Source organism: Oncorhynchus mykiss, chromosome 26, assembly GCF_013265735.2.
Source record: "Oncorhynchus mykiss isolate Arlee chromosome 26, USDA_OmykA_1.1, whole genome shotgun sequence".
NCBI lineage: Eukaryota > Metazoa > Chordata > Actinopteri > Salmoniformes > Salmonidae > Oncorhynchus > Oncorhynchus mykiss.
The window spans coordinates 29,520,798-29,540,851 of record NC_048590.1 but is presented as its reverse complement, the minus strand read 5'-3'; the positions used below and the strand labels follow the sequence as shown (position 1 = coordinate 29,540,851).

Here is a 20,054-nt window from a genome sequence, read left to right as displayed (position 1 = left end):
ATATCGTAGAAATGATCTGTCTGGACCGTTTAGGACTGCCCATCAACCAGTCACACTTACAACATAAAATATAATTAAATTAGTCATACATAAACATAAGATTGTAATTGTTTATTTTGCTATCTAGATTTTCCAAAATGAATTTCAGGACACAAAAATGGGTAATCAATATTCTGAAGGAAATGGCACACATCACAACCCCCACTGTCCAATAAAGCTTAGACATTTTGTTAATATCAGATCAAACATAAAAAAAAAGTGTTTGCTGTCATCGATTGGTCCAAAAAGGCAAGTTAAACAAATGACTGGGATCTCTGAGAGCCTTGGGTGACAGGATAACAACTGTTACTGGTAGAAATGTACCACATAAAGGATACTGTTCTTGTGTTCTGTACTCAATAACTATAACAATATAACTAGTATTACACAAGAGTGCTTTCTTAGGTACATTTCTACCTACAATAACTGAAGGATGACTTTAAACCACCTGAATAGGCCCAGGTGACAGGTCTCGGGTCACAGTCAGCCAGGGGCACGTTCAGCAGGACACAACGTTTTGGAACGTTCAGATGTTTATTCTTCATAACATATTTCTATCTGACATGTAGAACAAGGAATCATGTCAACTCTGGTCATGGCATTTCTATCTGCAACGTTCAACAATGTTTAATCTCTCGTGGACAGACTACGTAAACATAAATGGTTCTGTAGATCTGGCATGATAAAACGGGATGAGTGAGATAATGAGCAGCATTAGTTCAGGTGATTTGGATTAATGACGATTTCACAGGTGTTAGCATCCTTCAAATTTTGGAAGGGGAGGGGATATTTGAACCATAGACTTGCCCGTAACTTGCAAAGAGAGAAGGGTGGAGCTCTTTGTTCCGGTTCCGATCTCTTCCCTTAACACATATGGACCCGGAACTTAATCAAGCATCTGACAATTACGCAAGACATTAGTTCTGGGTTAACCGAGATTAGACAACGTTTGACAACTGAATGTGGCCCAGGTGAGAGATGGTGAGTGACAGACTCTCTAGCTCCCCCGGTAGGTAGTGTAGGAGAAGCGGCTGCAGAGCAGAGGAACATGGAACTTCTGACTGTGGTCCGTTATGGTGAAGACTATCTGCAGATAAACACAGACCACCAATGTGTTAGTAACCACTCAGCCGATCAATCGGAGCTACCGAAACATTTAGCGTTCAGTTAGCACTCGCAGAGCTGACAAGGAAATAAACAGAAGCTGATTCTGTAGATATAAAGACACATTCATGTCTAACTTTATATGTCCAACCGTCATACATTTAAATGCACACATTCTTTATGATAAAAGCATTGAAGACTGTCTTCAACTAACCTCGACGTATGGATAGAAAGAGGTCTCTCCTAGACTCCCCCAGTATTGGCCCGTCTCAAAGCGCATCTTGTACACTGCTGGAGTGAAAGTTTCTCTGGTGATGAGCCCTGGGCAGCGCCCATCATCATTAGTAGTCCTGAGAAGAAATAATTTAAAATGATATAAAATACTGAATAGAGTGGACACTGGTTTGATGTGATCCTGAAATAAGCCTTGGCTCATTAACATTACTACCGGTATATATTCATATTTGATAATATTATGCAGCTCTACTGAAAGAGGCTGTAGGGGTGAATCTGAAATTGATAAAACAAATACTAAATGTGTATTTGTCTATTATATTGATTATTATGGAGCTGCTAAGAAATTATTGTGTTAATTTCCATTCTATGTCTATGTTAACTGGTGCTACAGCACTCTCTGTGGTGAGGTTACCCTGTGGTGAGAAGGTTCCAGAGTGAAGTGGAGGGATCCATGCGATGCAGGCTGAGGGCCATGTGGGCTCCAGGGACGCCCATCCCGGTGTTCAGGACGTGAGTGGTCAGGGGGCTGTATGGAGCTGCCATCTCTGCACACTACAGCGCATACACCGACAGCATAGTGAGTCAACATTATGGACATTTGGCTACTGTAATTTTGCACACTATATACAGAAAGCTGTAGGCTAACTGTAGCCTATAAATTATTTATTATTTGGGTTAAAATAGAAGGTAGGCCTAGCTGAACGCTTAATGTCTATGAGATGAACTAACCCAACATTTGTTATATTTTCCCATCTTTTACTTTCGCTTTATTATTTTCATGAATTTCAAAACAATCCTGCAGACAAACGAATGTCACATGTCAATAATTTCGGTTAAAACACTATTTCTGAAAATCAAAAGCAATATATTAGCCTACCGTGTATTCGTCCAAAAGATGATCCTTTATGTGCTGTAATCGGCTGGTACTCATGCGCGCTGATTTCGAAGTCATCCCAAACCAGTTTCCCCCTCTAGTGAAAAGTATGGCATTTACGGTGGATTAACTGTAACAGATTTTAAGCACAAGTTCAAAACTCACGAGGATATTCATATGACTAGGGCTGCTGTTTGCTGTTGCAACTTACATGTCTCGTTGGGAGGGACATCAGCATTTGTTAATGGTTAAGAGTATGCAAACATCCCAGTAACAATTGGCCTTTTAACATTTTTGGAAACAGGCTTGGGTCAAAGTGCGTTTTAGCACACTTTAGATAAGTCCTTAATAATGATAAAAGTGAGAATTGTAGGCCTAAATGTCATTATTAGCATACTTGTGTAGCCTAACATCGTTTCAGTCAGGGTGAATAACATATGCCTACTGCATATGCCTACTGCTCTACACAGGGGAGCAAGCTTAAAAACATATGCTCTATGAGTTGCTTTATTTTCCTTTCAATCCAGTTTAGAAGCTAGATGTATATAATGTACAGTGCATTCAGAGGAATTCAGATCCCTTGACTTTTTCCACATTTTGTTATGCCTTATTCTAAAATTGATTACCTAGATTTTCCCCTCATCAATCAACACACGATACCCTATAATGACAAAGCAAAAACAGTTTTTGTTCGAAATGTTAGCAAAAATAAATAAAAACGAAAACATTTCATTTACATAACTATTCAGACCCTTTACTCAGTACTTTGTTGAAGCACCTTTGCCAGTGATTACAGCCTCGAGTCTTCTTGGGTAGGACACGTCAAGCTTTGACACTACAAACATTAGTTTTTGCTTTGTCGCTATGGGGTATTGCGTGTAGAGTGATGAGGAAAATGTTTTATTTAATACATTTTTGAATAAGGCTGTAATGTAACACAATGTGGAAAAAGTCAAGGGGTCTGAAAACTTTCCATATGTACTGTATGTAAAACCTTGTTGAAACCACACTGTCTGTATTCTGTCTCTAAATGTTGTCTATCACTTGCAGCTGCAGCACCATATCATCAAGTAAAATTCTGAGTATGTGTAAATGTACTTCGCAAATAAAGGTGATTCTGAGAGATAAAAAGCATCTTGCTTTCCCCATCCTCTCTGTAACACTCACATACTGTACACAAACAGTTTACACAAGTTCCACTGAATAAAGGTGATTCTGAGAGATAAAAAGCATCTTGCTTTCCCCATCCTCTCTGTAACACTCACATACTGTACACAAGCAGTTTACACACGTTCCGCTGAATAAAGGTGATTCTGAGAGATAAAAAGCATCTTGCTTTCCCCATCCTCTCTGTAACACTCACATACTGTACACAAACAGTTTACACACGTTCCGCTGTGTCTGATGTTGAGCTTTACAATGTTTGTTGTTCAGTCAGCGTTAGTTACACACACTACAGCATTGTCTTTGATCCTGTTTCCCTTTATTACACACACAGAAACGGGAACCAAGCAACTGATTCCTATTTTCCCAAACCCTTAACCCCAAACCATAAACTTAAACCTGACTCCTAACCCCCATGTCTAAAATAACCTATTTTCTTGCGGGGATTGGCGAAATGTCCCCACTTGTCCAAATTTTCCTTCTGGTCCCCACAAGGATAGTAAAACCAAACACACACACACACACACACACACATACAAACAATGATAAAGAAAACACTCCCAGAGGTGTTTTTAATCAATATGAAAATACCTTTACTACTGTGACAGTGTGAGTAGTGTTTCCACTTGGCTTCTTCATGAATGCAAACAGAACTAACAAAACATCTAACACCACTAGAATTATAATAAAACAATTAACATTGTTGTTTTCTTCTCGCTTTAAAAAACATTAACAAATAAAAAACCCTAAAACAAAATGATGGATTAAAATCGTACAGCTGACCTAATACAGTAAAGTTTTACAGTAATACACAATATTACACATGGACCGGGCTGGGGCCTCTCCTCAGCTCATAGCGCCAGGTACATAGAGGAAGAGATGGGCTACTGTCTCCTCGTACCTAATACAGGCAGGTACAGCAGGGAGATAACATTACACAGACATACGGGGGATTTTAACTGATGGACAAGTATAAACTGATGAACTCATGCTCTGGTAGTGATATGATATACATAAAACAAAGTAACTCAAGTCACTGAAAAACTATGATTGTGACATCTATAGTATGCTCATTTCAAAAAACCCAGTCTCTCAATATGCAGGTAAAATTTATACGGATTTGTAATCAGAATGTTTTTCAGGAAAATATGAAGACGTGCTAAAAAGAGCGTAAGAAAATTATAAATATGGAAATGATTTCACCTTCCTGTTCTGGTTAATAATTACACTCTACAGATAAAATGTGTGTGTGTGTGTGTGTGTGTGTGTGTGTGTGTGTGTGTGTGGTGAGCTGATCTCAGTGGGGAATAGCCAAGGGAGATACATGGAGTTGATTTCTGATAAACTGTAATTACAGTGTGTGTGTGTGTGTGTGTGCCTGTGTGTCTGTATGTGTGTGCTGTTCACACATACAATATCTGCCGTTACCAGACAGAGAGAGGAGGAATAGATGATTTAGAACCTAAAGAGGCTAACTCTGAACACAAAGTGGTGTGTGTAGTAGTGTGTAGTAGTGTATTTCTGTTTGATGTATATGTGGATGTAGAATAAAATGTAACTGGTTGGTTAGACAGGAGTGGGGCCTCTGAATCAGTTGTTGGCATGGCAACTTCTTGACGAGACAGATGTTCTCTTCCTCTATGTCTGGCGCTCCTCCGTTTCTTCTCTGTTTCCATCCTCACATCTCGTCCTCAGGGTCAGAGCTGTGGTTATTCATCTGTAACACACACACGCTCAATCAGCAACAGTGTGTCAAAACACCAAAGAGTGTTTTGTTCAGGTAAGGCTCCCCTCTCCAGGGTGATTATACACAGTGATGAGGAAGGTCTGGAGGATAATAGTCTTCTATATAAACACCCACTCATCTGTCAGGGTAAGAGTATCCTGTCCAGCTTTCATTTGTCCTATTTCTCAGATTTTCTTTGTGTGTTTGAGTTGAATGTCAGTTATGATTGTGAACTGTGTGTGGGTGAGATGAACCCAGAATGAGATCTTCAAGTGTCATGCAATTGATTTGTTTTTATTACTCAAAATGGCTATGGATTTGATGCTCTTGTCAGTGTTCTCTTTGTGTGTATTTGTGTTTGTGTGTGTTTCTGTGTGTGGAGATAAGCACTATTTCTGTTGCATGCCAAATCACACTGACAGCTGCTAAATCACAGCCAACCATAGGACATGCTTAGGCCCTCATGTCGCTCTGAGACAAGGAGAAAGAACTCCCACTCACATTCAGAGATTCTCCACACACAGACATCAAGCCAGTTACCGTGGGATCATCGTCGCTGGCCTCCCCCAGTTCGGGGCTCTCTCTCTGGATGCAGCGGCGTGGGGGGGACAGGGGGGAGGGTGAGCGCTCACCACTGCTGGCGGAGGGGGAGTACGGTGACCCGGCCAGGCTGCCCTCCCTCACGGGAGACCCTAAAAAACACGGAGAGAGAGGGAGTGAATAGGAGTGAACACAAGTTCCCTCTATAGGGCAGATCAGTGTTGGTGTGCCTGTTCTCACTTTCAATCTAAACCATTGATGGTCAACTGCAATGCATGATTTGACAGACAAGAGGAGAGAACAAGAATGACAGGATGAGGGAGAGATGTGGCGATAGAGAGAGAAATAGGAGAGGGAGACAGAAAGGAGAGATGAGGTACAGTAGTGGAGGAGGATCATAATTTACGTTGGAATAAATGAATGCGGAGATGAGATCAGTCAACCACCCAAAGGCAACGTGTACAGATAAGAGATGGAAAGGATGAGATGACACACACATTTATTTTTTTATTTGTCGGTACAGTATGTGTGTCGTAGAAAGGACAAAGATGCAGTTTGTCCATGTGGCCACATGAGGGCAGTAGCAGCTACAACACTTCCCTGTAGGACTTTGTATTTATTCTCCTATAAGCCTTCTTTCGCCGTCTCTGTACTTCTCACTGTCATTCTTCTTTGCTGATTCGTAAGAACCGGACAGGTGAAAGCTCACACTGTGGCTTCCCCTATCATGCTTTACTCCTATTTCACCTGTCCACTCCTCTGTCTCTCTCTCTGATTGGTTGTCTCACCTGTGTGGTCCTGCCTCTGTGTGTCCATCCTGTCCAGGTTGTCAAGCAGCCCGTCAATCTGTGTCTTTATCAGAGTCAGCTCCCTCTTAATGACCTGCAGCTCCTCCATTCTCACTACAAGTAGGGAGAGGATGAGGGAGGGAGCGAGAAGGGGGAGGAGAGATATAGAGAATGAGAGAGGGGGAGAGAAGGAAGGAAAGGATCCAAGTCAAGTTTCTGTGAGTGTGTTGGTAATAAGGACTATCAAGGTGATGAGGGTGGGTATTAGAACAGCATACACACTGCCTATTGGTTCTGCTCTGTTGATTTGGGCTAATAATGCGACCTGATTGGCTAGGATCCATTAAGGAAAGAGGCTGCTATAGAAGTGTTGTAATGAAAGAACCATCTTGAGGGTAGTGTGTGAGTGTGTGTGTATTACTCACACTTGGCCCTGTTGGAGCTGGTGGAGTGGGCTCTGGAGCTCTTGGAGGGGGGCCTGTCTCGGCTGCGTCTGTGCCCAGAGGAAGTGGAGGAGGAGCGGGGTCGTTTGGCCAGGCTAGGTCCCTGGGACAGGGGAGGTAGGGAAGCTGGCACACGCTGGTAGTCATACATCCTGAAGAGGGAAACATCCACACACACTGTCATCCAACTACTAGTACTTTGTGTAGTATTGTCAGTGTGACTAGATGTGTATGTGTACGCATGTCAGAAAAGTACAGTGACAGGATGTTTGTGAGTGAGTGTGTGAGCAGGCAAGCATGTGTGTGTGTTTGCGTGTATGGACAGTGATGTCTATCACCTGGTTGGATGGATGTGTCCGTGGGTGTGTGTATTTGTGAATGTATGTCTCCTATGATGAAGGACACAGAGGGAGAGGGTTGACAGGATGGTGTAATATGATCTGACAAGCAGAGGGAATATACACACACATACAGATTGTGTACACAAGTGAGAAAATAATAAGAAATAGTATCTGATAAGGTGAGGCAGAGGATTTCTCAGATAGGGAATGCAGAAATGAAGTTGAGCAAGTTGAAGACCCCTGGTACTCCTCACACAACCATTATAGTATTACCCTACAGATTGAAGACCCCTGGTACTCCTCACACAACCCTTATCGTATTACCCTACAGGTTGAAGACCCCTGGTACTCCTCACACAACCATTATAGTATTACCCTACAGGTTGAAGACCCCTGGTACTCCTCACACAACCATTATAGTATTATCCTACAGGTTGAAGACCCCTGGTACACCTCACACAACCATTATAGTATTATCATACAGGTTGAAGACCCCTGGTACTCCTCACACAACCATTATCGTATTACCCTACAGGTTGAAGACCCCTGGTACTCCTCACACAACCATTATAGTATTACCCTACAGGTTGAAGACCCCTGGTACTCCTCACACAACCATTATAGTATTACCCTACAGGTTATAGACCCCTGGTACTCCTCACACAACCATTATAGTATTACCCTACAGGTTGAAGACCCCTGGTACTCCTCACACAACCATTATAGTATTACCCTACAGGTTATAGACCCCTGGTACTCCTCACACAACCATTATAGTATTACCCTACAGGTTGAAGACCCCTGGTACTCCTCACACAACCATTATAGTATTACCCTACAGGTTGAAGACCCCTGGTACTCCTCACACAACCATTATAGTATTACCCTACAGGTTGAAGACCCCTGGTACACCTCACACAACCATTATAGTATTACCCTACAAGAAAACAGTGCCACTGGATATAGAAGTCTCACCATATCATGTGACAAAACACAAACAAACTACAAATGACTAATGAGTGTAATGACTACTAATGACTGAACATACTGAAGGAGAGGAGAGGTATGGCGGGTTTGAAGAAGAGGAGAGGTACGGATGGTTTGAAGGAGAGGAGAGGTACGGAGCGTTTGAAGAAGAGGAGAGGTACGGAGGGTTTGAAGGAGAGGAGAGGTACGAAGGGTTTGAAGGAGAGGAGAGGTATGGAGGGTTTGAAGGAGAGGAGAGGTACGAAGGGATTGAAGGAGAGGAGAGGTACGAAGGGATTGAAGGAAAGGAGAGGTACGAAGGGATTGAAGGAGAGGAGAGGTATGGAGGGATTGAAGGAGAGGAGAGGTATGAAGGGGTTGAAGGAGAGGAGAGGTATGAAGGGATTGAAGGAGAGGAGAGGTACGAAGGGATTGAAAGAGAGGAGAGGCACGAAGGGATTGAAGGAGAGGGGAGGGATTGAAGGAGAGGAGAGGTACGAAGGGATTGAAAGAGAGGAGAGGCACGAAGGGATTGAAGGAGAGGGGAGGGATTGAAGGAGAGGAGAGGGATTGAAGGAGAGGAGAGGTATGGAGGGATTGAAGGAGAGGAGAGGTACGAAGGGATTGAAGGAGAGGGGAGGGATTGAAGGAGAGGAGAGGGATTGAAGGAGAGGAGAGGTACGAAGGGATTGAAGGAGAGGAGAGGTATGGAGGGATTGAAGGAGAGGAGAGGTATGAAGGGATTGAAGGAGAGGAGAGGTATGAAGGGATTGAAGGAGAGGAGAGGTATGGAGGGATTGAAGGAGAGGAGAGGTATGAAGGGATTGAAGGAGAGGGGAGGGATTGAAGGAGAGGAGAGGGATTGAAGGAGAGGAGAGGTACGAAGGGATTGAAGGAGAGGAGAGGTATGAAGGGATTGAAGGAGAGGAGAGGTACGAAGGGATTGAAGGAGAGGAGAGGTATGGAGGGATTGAAGGAGAGGAGAGGTATGAAGGGATTGAAGGAGAGGAGAGGTATAGAGGGATTGAAGGAGAGGAGAGGTATGAAGGGATTGAAGGAGAGGAGAGGTATGGAGGGATTGAAGGAGAGGAGAGGTACGAAGGGATTGAAGGAGAGGAGAGGTATGGAGGGATTGAAGGAGAGGAGAGGTATGGAGGGATTGAAGGAGAGGAGAGGTATGAAGGGATTGAAGGAGAGGGGAGGGATTGAAGGAGAGGAGAGGTATGGAGTGATTGAAGGAGAGGAGAGGTATGGAGGGATTGAAGGAGAGGAGAGGGATGGAAGGAGAGGAGAGGTATGGAGGGATTGAAGGAGAGGAGAGGGATGGAAGGAGAGGAGAGGTATGGAGGGATGGAAGGAGAGGAGAGGTATGGAGGGATTGAAGGAGAGGAGAGGTATGGAGGGATGGAAGGAGAGGAGAGGGATGGAGTGATTGAAGGAGAGGAGAGGTATGGAGGGATGGAAGGAGAGGAGAGGGATGGAGGGATGGAAGGAGAGGAGAGGTATGGAGGGATTGAAGGAGAGGAGAGGGATGGAGGGATTGAAGGAGAGGAGAGGTATGGAGGGATGGAAGGAGAGGAGAGGGATGGATGGATGGAAGGAGAGGAGAGGTATGGAGGGATTGAAGGAGAGGAGAGGGATGGAAGGAGAGGAGAGGTATGGAGGGATGGAAGGAGAGGAGAGGGATGGAAGGAGAGGAGAGGTATGGAGGGATTGAAGGAGAGGAGAGGGATGGAAGGAGAGGAGAGGGATGGAAGGAGAGGAGAGGGATTGAAGGAGAGGAGAGGTATGGAGGGATGGAAGGAGAGGAGATGGATGGAGGGATTGAAGGAGAGGAGAGGGATGGAGGGATTGAAGGAGAGGAGAGGGATGGAAGGAGAGGAGAGGTATGGAGGGATGGAAGGAGAGGAGAGGTATGGAGGGATTGACGGAGAGGAGAGGTATGGAGGGATTGAAGGAGAGGAGAGGGATGGAAGGAGAGGAGAGGTATGGAGGGATGGAAGGAGAGGAGAGGGATGGAGTGATTGAAGGAGAGGAGAGGGATGGAAGGAGAGGAGAGGGATGGAAGGAGAGGAGAGGTATGGAGGGATGGAAGGAGAGGAGAGGGATGGAAGGAGAGGAGAGGTATGGAGGGATGGAAGGAGAGGAGAGGGATGGAAGGAGAGGAGAGGGATGGAGGGATGGAAGGAGAGGAGAGGTATGGAAGGATTGAAGGAGAGGAGAGGTATGGAGGGATTGAAGGAGAGGAAAGGGATGGAAGGAGAGGAGAGGGATTGAGGGATGGAAGGAGAGGAGAGGGATGGAAGGAGAGGAGAGGGATGGAGTGATTGAAGGAGAGGAGAGGTATGGAGGGATGGAAGGAGAGGAGAGGGATGGAGGGATGGAAGGAGAGGAGAGGTATGAAGGGATTGAAGGAGAGGAGAGGGATGGAGGGAGAGGAGAGGGATGGAAGGAGAGGAGAGGTATGGAGGGATGGAAGGAGAGGAGAGGGATGGAAGGAGAGGAGAGGTATGGAGGGATGGAAGGAGAGGAGAGGGATTGAAGGAGAGGAGGGGCACAGAGGGATTGAAGGAGAAAATGGAAAAGGAGATGAGATGAGGAGGATGGGAGAGATCTACTATGTGACAGAAGTTAGATTTGGATCAGTCTCCACTGTCAGTCCCCCTCTCTCCTCCCTCGTTCCCCCATCGCCTAGCTCCGTATCCCTATCAACAGCTAAATCTAATTGGTTCTGTCAGGGCCAATCAAAATCTCTCTGGCAACACAGCGGAGCAGATGACAGGAGAGAGTGTATCACACACTCGCTTTTTAGCAGTTACAGAAACATGGGAGAGTGTATATTATGTGTGTGTGTGTGTATGTTATGTGTGTGTGTATATTATGTTATGTGTGTGTGTATGTTATGTGTGTGTATGTTATGTGTGTGTGTGTGTGTGTGTGTGGAGAGGCCAGAGACTGTGACCGAGAGAGGTGGTGTTTTAATCATGTTGATTAAGAGAGTCATTGATCTCCTCCCCCACTACCTCCCTGGAGAGACCTGACCACTCACTGGTCATCCATCATCAGCCAGGGGGAAGGACACATGTCAACCTACTGGTAAAGGCTAAAAACTAACCAATAAGACCCCCGAAAAGGGTCACAGGAGCACAGTCAGCCAATCAGATTCCTCCGAGGGGTCAGAGCTAGCCAATCACACACACCACACACTTTACAGGAGTCAGCACTCCAATCAGATAACAACCATAAGTCAATTTAGTCTCGGCTTGACTGGGACCTATGTTAACCTGTAGACCCTATAACCACAGCTTTAATGAAAGTCTTCCACTCTGAAATGAAGTACAGGAACTTTTATACAAGGACTGCCTACCTGGCTCCTGTCTGCAGTATTTAAGGACTGCCTACCTGGCTCATTTCTGCAGTATTTAAGGACTGCCTACCTGGCTCCTTTCTGCAGTATTTAAGGGCTTTCATCCTAACCTCTTAATAAGCTCTGCCACCTAATTCAATCCTGTGGGACTGACTGAGTCACATTCCAACCTGAATGCCTTTCACATGGCATCTGCTTATAGCATCAGAGAGCAATTAGGGCTGAGAGCCAGACAGACAGAGACCTGGGCACTGGCTCCAGCTCTTAAAAACTGAGAGGGAGGAGGAGGGGGAAAAAGAGGTTTCGAGAAAAAAAAGTAAGAAAGAAAGCAAGAGAGAGAAGGACACATCACCCTCCATACACACCAAGAAGATCCTACACCACCAAAAACCCACCCCAGGAACCATAGCCCTGTTCTCCTGTGCCCTGAGTGTAGCCTACAGCAGAGCAGGGCTCAGAGACTCATGGACAGATTGGTTAGTGTTTATTTACAGGTCTAAGTAAGCCTGAATGGCCTTTACACAGGCAGGGCTGTGTGGAGATAGCCACCGTCTCTGCAGTAAGGCTCCAGGCAGACTGCTGAGGAGAGAGAAACACACTTTAAACCAGCTGCAAACAGGATGCCAGTCGGGAAGCCTTGAGGTGTGATGTCAGTTTGGGTTCAGTGATTGAGCTGTAAGTCGCTGAGAGAGACAATACTTTAGTGTTCAGTTGAGGAACGTGTGTTACCCCTTTACTGAAATCTATCTCACACTTCAGTTCCCCTGTCTCAGGAGAATGTATTACCAGTATTTAACCAGATACAGCCACCTCACTGTGCATGAAGTATATCAACCGGCCACCAACGTAGTGAGAGGGCTGGGACCGTTGCCTTTCAGCAGAGACGCTGGGAGACTAAAGACTTATGGGAGTTTAAAGTCCTTTAGTGGAGTTTGCAGAGGGAGATAGACAGAGTGCTGCTACAACTACTTTGAAGTGTAGTTTCAGAGAATAGGACCTCGTGAAACACAACGAGAGACTGTGGATGTGTGAGGATTAGAGAAAACAGAGCGAGAGTGTGTTTAAGTGTTTGTGTAAGTGTGTGTGCGTGTGCGTGTGTTTGTGTGTGGATTAGAAGAGATATTATAAGAGAGGCTTTGTCTCTGCTAGAGCTGTTATCTGTGTGTGTAGAGGCAGACATTTTCTCATATGCGCACAAACAGATGCAGACACACACACACACTAACACACACAAGCTGTCGATGGAGCTAGCCAGCCACGTAGGGCAAAATCATGTACCGTGTTTGAAGCAAATTGAAAATCAGTGGTGAGGGTTTTTTCCTTTGTGAAGACAGAAAAATGCAGAGCACGGCAAAACAACAAAATGCAAGGAAAAGATGACAGTGTCAACTCACAGCTACAGTACTGTGTGTGTGTGTGTGTGTGTGTGTGTGTGTGTGTGTGTGTGTGTGTGTGTGTGTGTGTGTGTGTGTGTGTGTGTGTGTGTGTACATGTTTAACTTGAAGTCCCCACAAGAATAGTAAACAAACAAATATTTGACCAACTTGGGACATTTTGTTCATCCATGAGGTCAAATGCTATTTCTAGGGGGTTTAGGGTTAAGGTTAGAATTAGAGTTAGGGTTAGAATTACGTTAAGGATTAGGGTTAGGAGCTATGGTTAGTTTTAGGGTCAGGAGCTAAGGTTTAGGGTTAGGATTAAGGTTAGGTTTTTGGGTTAGGGTAAGAGTACAGGTTAGGGTTATGGTTAGGTTTAGAGATAGGGGTTAGGGAAAGTAGGATTTTGAATGGGACTGAATTGTGTGTCCCCACAAGGTTAGCTGTACAATACTGTGTGAGTGAGAGAGAGAGAGAGAGAGAGGTGGAGGTGTAATCTGTATGTTGGACAGCCTGTTTATCTAACCACCCTCCTTACACTTTCTTATTTTCTTTCTGCATGTTTGTTTAAACTGAAGATAGAAACATAAACATAGAGGACGTCCTCAACTCTTCAGTGCATAACTACATCTACAGCATCTGACTGCCTCTGAGTGCATTCACACAGAGGACAACAAGGTTGTTCAATGTGTGTGTGTTGTGTGAGAGAGAGAGAGCACTCTTTATTCAGATGTGCTGAGTGCTGTGTTTATGAATGAGCCATGTCACCTTCAGTGTGCCTGAGGGAGGTGGAGAGCTCCCACAGCAATTACCTGAGTGACTGACCTGGGTGACGAACCAGACAGAACCGGACTCAACTGGACATGGCATAACTGAGTCAGACTGAACAGGACTGAGCTGGGTTAAGCCATGCTGAACCAGATAGAACCGGACTCAACTGGACTTGGCAAAACTGAGTCAGACTGAAAAGGACTGACCTGGGTTAAGCCATGCGGAACTGGACTAAACCGGACTGATATGGACAGAATCCGACGGGATCAGAGATCATTAGACTGAAAGTCATTGAGCAAGACTGGAGTGGACTGAACGGGATTCAACTGTGAACTGGGTAGGGCCGCACTAAACTTCAATTAATTGTATTGAACCGGACTGACTGTCAAATTCTGGCTTGGAATCTGAACTGAGGTCATGATCTCTTGGCTGGAGCTGTAGCGAAAACACCCCACAGCTCCATGTCAAAACACAGTACCATCTACAGTACAGTACCGCTGGAAAGTGAACAGGTACTTAATGGCAGTTTTCCAGCCTACAGTTAATTTTCTATATGCTTCAGTTGCTGTAATGTAGCCACCCTGACCCACGGCCCAACATCTGCTGTGAGCCACAGAAAACTAACCTGAGCTTTAATGGAACTTGTAACATAAGCTGCTGCACTTAGAACAGTTTAAGCTGACTCATAATTATTAGAGATTCAGCTAGGGTTAGAGTGGCTTACAACCTGACTGGTTTCATTACAGAGGCCACACAGCAACTCTCTGTGTGTGTCACGGATGTTGAAGGAGGAGGACCAAGGTGCAGCGTGGTGAGCGTACATTTTTTTTTGTTCTAAAAATGATGCCGACAAAAAACAATAAACCATACAAAAACAAATTGTCAAGCTCAAAGGCTATGTGCCCTAAACAAAGTCAACTTCCCACAAACACAGGTGGGAAAAAGGGTACCTAAGGATGGTTCCCAATCAGAGACAACGATAGACAGCTGTCCCTGAATGAGAACCATCCCCGGCCAAAACATAGAAATAGAAAATCATAGAAACACAAAACATAGAATGCCCCCCCCCCCCACCGACCAAACCAAAATAGAGACATAAAAAGGATCTCTATGATCAGGGTGTGACAGTACCCCCCCCCCCCCCTCCCCAAAGGTGCGGACTCCGGCCGCAAAACCTAAACCTATTGGGGAGGGTCTGGATGGGCATCTATCCGCGGCGGTGGCTCAGGTGCGGGACGCAGACCCCGCTCCACCGCTGGCTCACCCCACTTTGGTGGCACCTCTGGTGCGGGGACCCTCGCCGCCGACCCCGGACTGAGGATCCTCGTAGCAGGCCCCGGACTGGGGACCCTCGTAGCGGGCCCTGGACTGGGGACCCTCGTTGAGGCAGAGTTGCAAAGAAAAAGCTATATCTCAGACTGGCCGATAAAAAGAAAAGATTAAGATGGGCAAAAGAACACAGACACTGGACCGAGGAACTCTGCCTAGAAGGCCAGCATCCCAGAGTCGCCTCTTCACTGTTGACATTGAGACTGGTGTTTTGCGGGTACTATTTAATGAAGCTGCCAGTTGAGGACTTGTGAGGAGTCTGTTTCTCAAACTAGACACTCTAATGTACTTGTCCTCTTGCTCAGTTGTGCACCGGGGCCTCCCACTCCTCTTTCTATTCTGGTTAGTGCCAGTTTGCGCTGTTCTGTGAAGGGAGTAGTACACAGCGTTGTATGAGATCTTCAGTTTCTTGGTAATTTATTGCATATAGTAACCTTCATTTCTCAAAACAAGAATCGACTGACGAGTTCCAGAAGAAAGTTCTTTGTTTCTGGCCATTTTGAGCCTGTAATAGAACCCACAAATGCTGATGCTCCAAATACTCAACTAGTCTAAAGAAAGCCAGTTTTATTGCTTCTTTAATCAGCACAACAGTTTTCAGCTGTGCTAACATAATTGCAAAAGGGTTTTCTAATGATCAATTAGCCTTTTACAATGATAAACTTTGATTAGCTAACACAATGTGCCATTGGAACACAGCAGTGATGGTTGCTGATAATGGGCCTCTGTACGCCTATGTAGATATTCCATTAAAAATCAGCCGTTTCCAGCTCCAATAGTCATTTACAACATTAACAATGTCTACACTGTATTTCTGATCAATTTCATGTTATTTTAATGGACAATCTTTTAAATTTTCTTTCAAAAACAAGGACATTTCTAAGTGACCCCAAACTTTTGAACGGTAGTGTATGTGTGTGTGTGTGTGTTTGTTCGTTCATATACGTGTGCCTCAAACACCTGCCAGGCCGAGTGGAGTGAAGATTTACCAAGGTACGATTAGTGGGCAGTAACAGGCAGCTCTGTTAGCAGAGACACATGACTGACAGCTCAGTGACAGACAGGGGGAGGGGGAGGAGGGAGAGGGCCAGCAGGAGACAGGAGAGACAAGGAGGGTTAAGTGTGTTTTTTAGACTTTTCCTCTGTCCGACTCTGAACATTCAGGGTTTGTGTGAGAGGTGCGGTGCAGAGCGGGCTGACAGTACCTGTCATAGAGGTCCTCCTGATAGCACTCATAGTCCAGGTCATAGTCAGATCTGCAGAGAGAGAGGGTGATAGAGAGAGGGGGGGGGGGGGGGGGGGGGGGGGTGGAGAGAGTGAGAGAGACAGTGAGTTGACAGTGGCCTGACACAAAGGCTCACAACTATCTTCACAGCTGACTGACAGAGGTGTTACTGACACACATGCACGCACACGCATGCATGGTGCACGCACGCACGGCACACACACACACGCGCGCACACACACACACAAAGTCATCCATCCCCTGTGAGAGCAGAACGTTAAGACAGGCTGATGAAAAACTGAGAGATCAAACAACATCTATCTATGATACAAGCAGCCTTTCAGATCTGTTCCTTATTAGGTGAGCTAAATATACTGTGCCATCAGAGATATTCCACTCTGTAAGCAGGCTGCTGGAATAGTGTGTACATAGTTAGAGCAGGGCTCTGGCAACTGGAAGGAATATGCTATTCATGATTTCTAGCCAGCTGGAAAAAGACATTGGAATTGTTGTGCCACAGCACCCAAGGTGGAAAATCCTTAGAAATTGTCCTGTGTTATGCACCAATGACCACAGGCTGCGCACTCTATGTGCTTCTACATATTCCAGCTCATTTACTGTGAAGTTAGACTGTCAGTTGTTGGTGTGTATGCACCCACCTGTGTATGTGCCTGTGTGTGTGTGTGTGTTTGTGCATCTCTGTGTGTGTTTGATTAAACTCAAATTGCTCACACCTTTGCCTACAATATATGGGCAGAGTTTGCTGTAGGTTGTAGTTTATAGATTACCCTATACGGTTTGGTGTGTAGAGCAGACCAGGGCAGAGACAGGAGTGACACTAAGCCTGATGGTAAGTAGCTCATACCCTGGTGTGTAGTTAAATAGAGCTCAGCATTTCTCTGTGTGTTTAATCCCTGCCTGACCACTGATACCCCAGCCCTGAAGTCTACGCACACACACACACACACACACACACACACAGCAAATACCCTCCACTTATGCTTTCTGTAAAACTTTAAACCAGAGAAGAACTGTATTTATAGGTGCCTGAAAGGTGACTCATGTACCCATACTAATTCCTATTAATTCCTACACATATATTAATACACTGTATAAATAGAACAATCAGCATAGCCTCTACTAAATGTAATACATGATCACCTCAAGGTGAGTAGCATACAGTACGTGGGTGATACAGATGGTATCAGCATGGTTCATCATTCTCTCAAACAGATGGATCAAACCAGACACACACAGACGCACAGATGCATGACATACACATGACACACACAAACAAAATCACAACCACGTACACACAGAGATGAATGACAGACATAACTCACTCTCATCACACACACACATACACACACACACACCTAAAGTCCCTCTGTCCTATCTGTCTCTGCAGGGGGCTGGTGAGTCTCAGTGCTGTAATCATGCTGTTGACTGGAGGAAAGTGATGTATCAGTAAACATGTCAGGAAGTACAGCAGGAGACTAAACGTAACACTTTTTCACAGCTAAAAACATACAGTACACACGGACAGATGTGCTGCACACACATACACGCACACTTTCTTTTGCTCACTCTGTATGTAAATGTGATTCAGAATGTAGCAACCCTGTCTCTGAAGTGTTGAGATAGCTAGCAGTGTTGGTATAAAAGTGTGTGTTTGTGTACCTGAGGTGTGTGTGAATTCCTAATGAATTCTCCTCCAGCTACCCGCAGCCAAACTGTTTCTGGTTTTCTCCCCTCGTCTGAAGACAGTTGGATTTTCTGAGCTCCATATTCTGCCATCTTCAAATAATCTGTAATAAGTGTCAACATGTACATCTCATCACGCTCTTCCCCAGCTGTGTTTTATGATTTAGCTCGAGGTCTGATCAATTTGCAGAAAGGCTTCTATTATTCTAAATACCGGTAGGCCTTTCATGTGAAATGGAAGACATCTATGTTTCCAGCTATCCCTATTTAACATTGTCATGACGTTGGCCTGGGGTTAGGTTTATGACAGTCATAAATACCTCTTCCCTCCTTTTCCCTCTCTCTACCCTACTGATGTTACATTTACAAAACCCTTGGTTAACATAGAGATTCTGGGAACATCAGAAGGTGGGGGGAAATTAACTATATTCTGGTAATCGACCAATGGAACATATGTGGTGGTACTTAATGAATATGATGTCAGTTCGGTTGTCATCTGAGACATTCTCATCAATGATAAGATGACATAAACTCTACAGTGGAAAGTCTACACATCAGAGTTATCGGATTCACATTGAATTGTTGTTCAATTTAAATGTTTGAATACGAAATTATTCGTGATGGGATGAAATGTGATTTTAGCTTCTAAAATGAGAGATTTGGGTTTTCATAAGGTAGGGCTCTGCTTAATCAGTGCCCCGCCCCTGTGAAGGGACATGGGCTAAAAAACTTTTCAAACACACCCTCCTCTCCCTTCTTATATAAAGCCTTGACGACAATATAACCTCCTGTTCCGAGGATGTGAGGACGACGGTCCGATATCAGAATGGTTCAGATAATAACTACAGAAAGAAGCCAACATCAGCGTGAGCTTTGGTTGCGAATGGTATGAACTTTGAACTCTTATTCACTACAGAAGTGATACCTCCTAGCCGTTGAGTTAGCAACAGCCGTTGCAAACGAGGGTTAGGAAAGAACAGACAGAGGATTCCGTCTATCACTCAATGACGTTACTACAATGTATCCAATTGACAACCGGAGGCATTCTTCAAAGGACAAAGGACTCGGTTGGGCAACACGGCCTTCCATCTACCACCAACTTACCGAAGCGCAGCTCAGAGTAAATATTTATTGCATTTTCCTTTTCCAGATGGGCGGTAATTTAGAATGCATGAGATACTGTATTTACCATAGCACAGCTTCGCCCTTTGTTCCTCAGTCTTCCCGCTCTTCCACTCAAACCCAGCCCTTTTCCTTTGTGTAACACGCTGTCATATCTGTTCCGCCCGCTAGGGACGTTTTCCTTTATGATGTAATTTATAATCAAGTTATGATTTAATTATGTGTATGTGTAATTCTGTGTGATTAGTTAGGTATTTAGTAAATAAATAATTAAACCCAATTTTGTATTGCTGATTCAACTTGTTAGCCAGGTAACCAAGAATTTACAACTTTTAGATGAGACTGAATTAAGATGACGATTAATATTGACTGCTATTGATGTAAAATATTACTAGGTCTTTAAGAGTTTATTCGGAAGATAAGAGCTCTATAAATATTATTTTGTGGTGCCCCGACTCTCTAGTTAATTACATTTACATGATTAGCTCAATCAGGTAATATCAATTACGGATAAATTATTTTATAGAATAGCATGTCATATCACTTGATCCGGCATAGCCAAAGACACGACAACATGATGGAAACTCAATCCCCTGCAGGGGAGCACACTCTGGTTGAAGGTTTCTTTCCATGTCCAAATGTGTGTGGGTCTGCACAGTCCAGGGTTGGCTGTGTGGATTAGGGTTTATGTGTGTTGTACTACTGAACCAAAACAAAACCACTCTAGCCAGTTCCAAGACCCTGACAAAACCGTTCTACTTAGCCACCATTGAAACTGAACTCAAACAGAACCTTTCCACTCAGTCTGATAATAGGACCCACCTGAACACAACACAACCTCTCAACCTCTACCCGCAGATTCCCTGTACTCAGCAGAACACCATGAGCTAACAGATCTGGCGGCCAACAGAAGTTCTGTGCTCAGGCAGGGAGGAGAG

The 20,054-nt window shown here is 44.6% G+C and overlaps 2 protein-coding genes across 5 annotated transcripts in view; both read right to left on the bottom strand.

Annotated features, from left to right (window-relative positions):
- Positions 1-96: 96 nt before the first annotated feature.
- uraha (urate (5-hydroxyiso-) hydrolase a) lies at positions 97-2,868 on the bottom strand. Of its 2 annotated transcripts, none has more exons than XM_021586320.2 (4): positions 2,258-2,868; positions 1,793-1,932; positions 1,358-1,493; positions 97-1,126 (listed from the first exon to the last, which is right to left on the bottom strand). In XM_021586320.2, exons 1-4 carry the CDS (start codon positions 2,330-2,332, stop codon positions 1,037-1,039), a joined length of 441 nt encoding a protein of 146 aa, XP_021441995.2. In that variant the 5' UTR covers positions 2,333-2,868; the 3' UTR covers positions 97-1,036. The 2 variants fall into 2 exon arrangements, with proteins under 2 accessions (XP_021441995.2, XP_036819726.1); XM_036963831.1 differs by having other exon boundaries at positions 97-1,122; positions 2,258-2,858.
- Positions 2,869-3,987: 1,119 nt separating this feature from the next.
- The window catches only part of LOC110506592 (RNA-binding Raly-like protein), a 69,301-nt gene continuing 53,234 nt past the window's right edge, over positions 3,988-20,054 (bottom strand). The window contains exons 1-7 of one of the 3 annotated variants that reach the window (XM_036963612.1): positions 17,971-18,316; positions 17,667-17,736; positions 16,271-16,321; positions 6,898-7,067; positions 6,473-6,586; positions 5,646-5,836; positions 3,988-5,135 (exon numbers count right to left, since the gene is read on the bottom strand). In XM_036963612.1, coding sequence (XP_036819507.1) covers positions 5,097-5,135; positions 5,646-5,836; positions 6,473-6,586; positions 6,898-7,067; positions 16,271-16,321; positions 17,667-17,728 — 627 coding nt within the window. In that variant the 5' untranslated portion in view covers positions 17,729-17,736; positions 17,971-18,316 and the 3' untranslated portion in view covers positions 3,988-5,096. Of the gene's footprint in view, positions 5,136-5,645; positions 5,837-6,472; positions 6,587-6,897; positions 7,068-16,270; positions 16,322-17,666; positions 17,737-17,970; positions 18,317-20,054 lie in introns of those variants that run through there. The other 2 variants (XM_036963610.1, XM_036963611.1) reach the window with 2 other exon arrangements.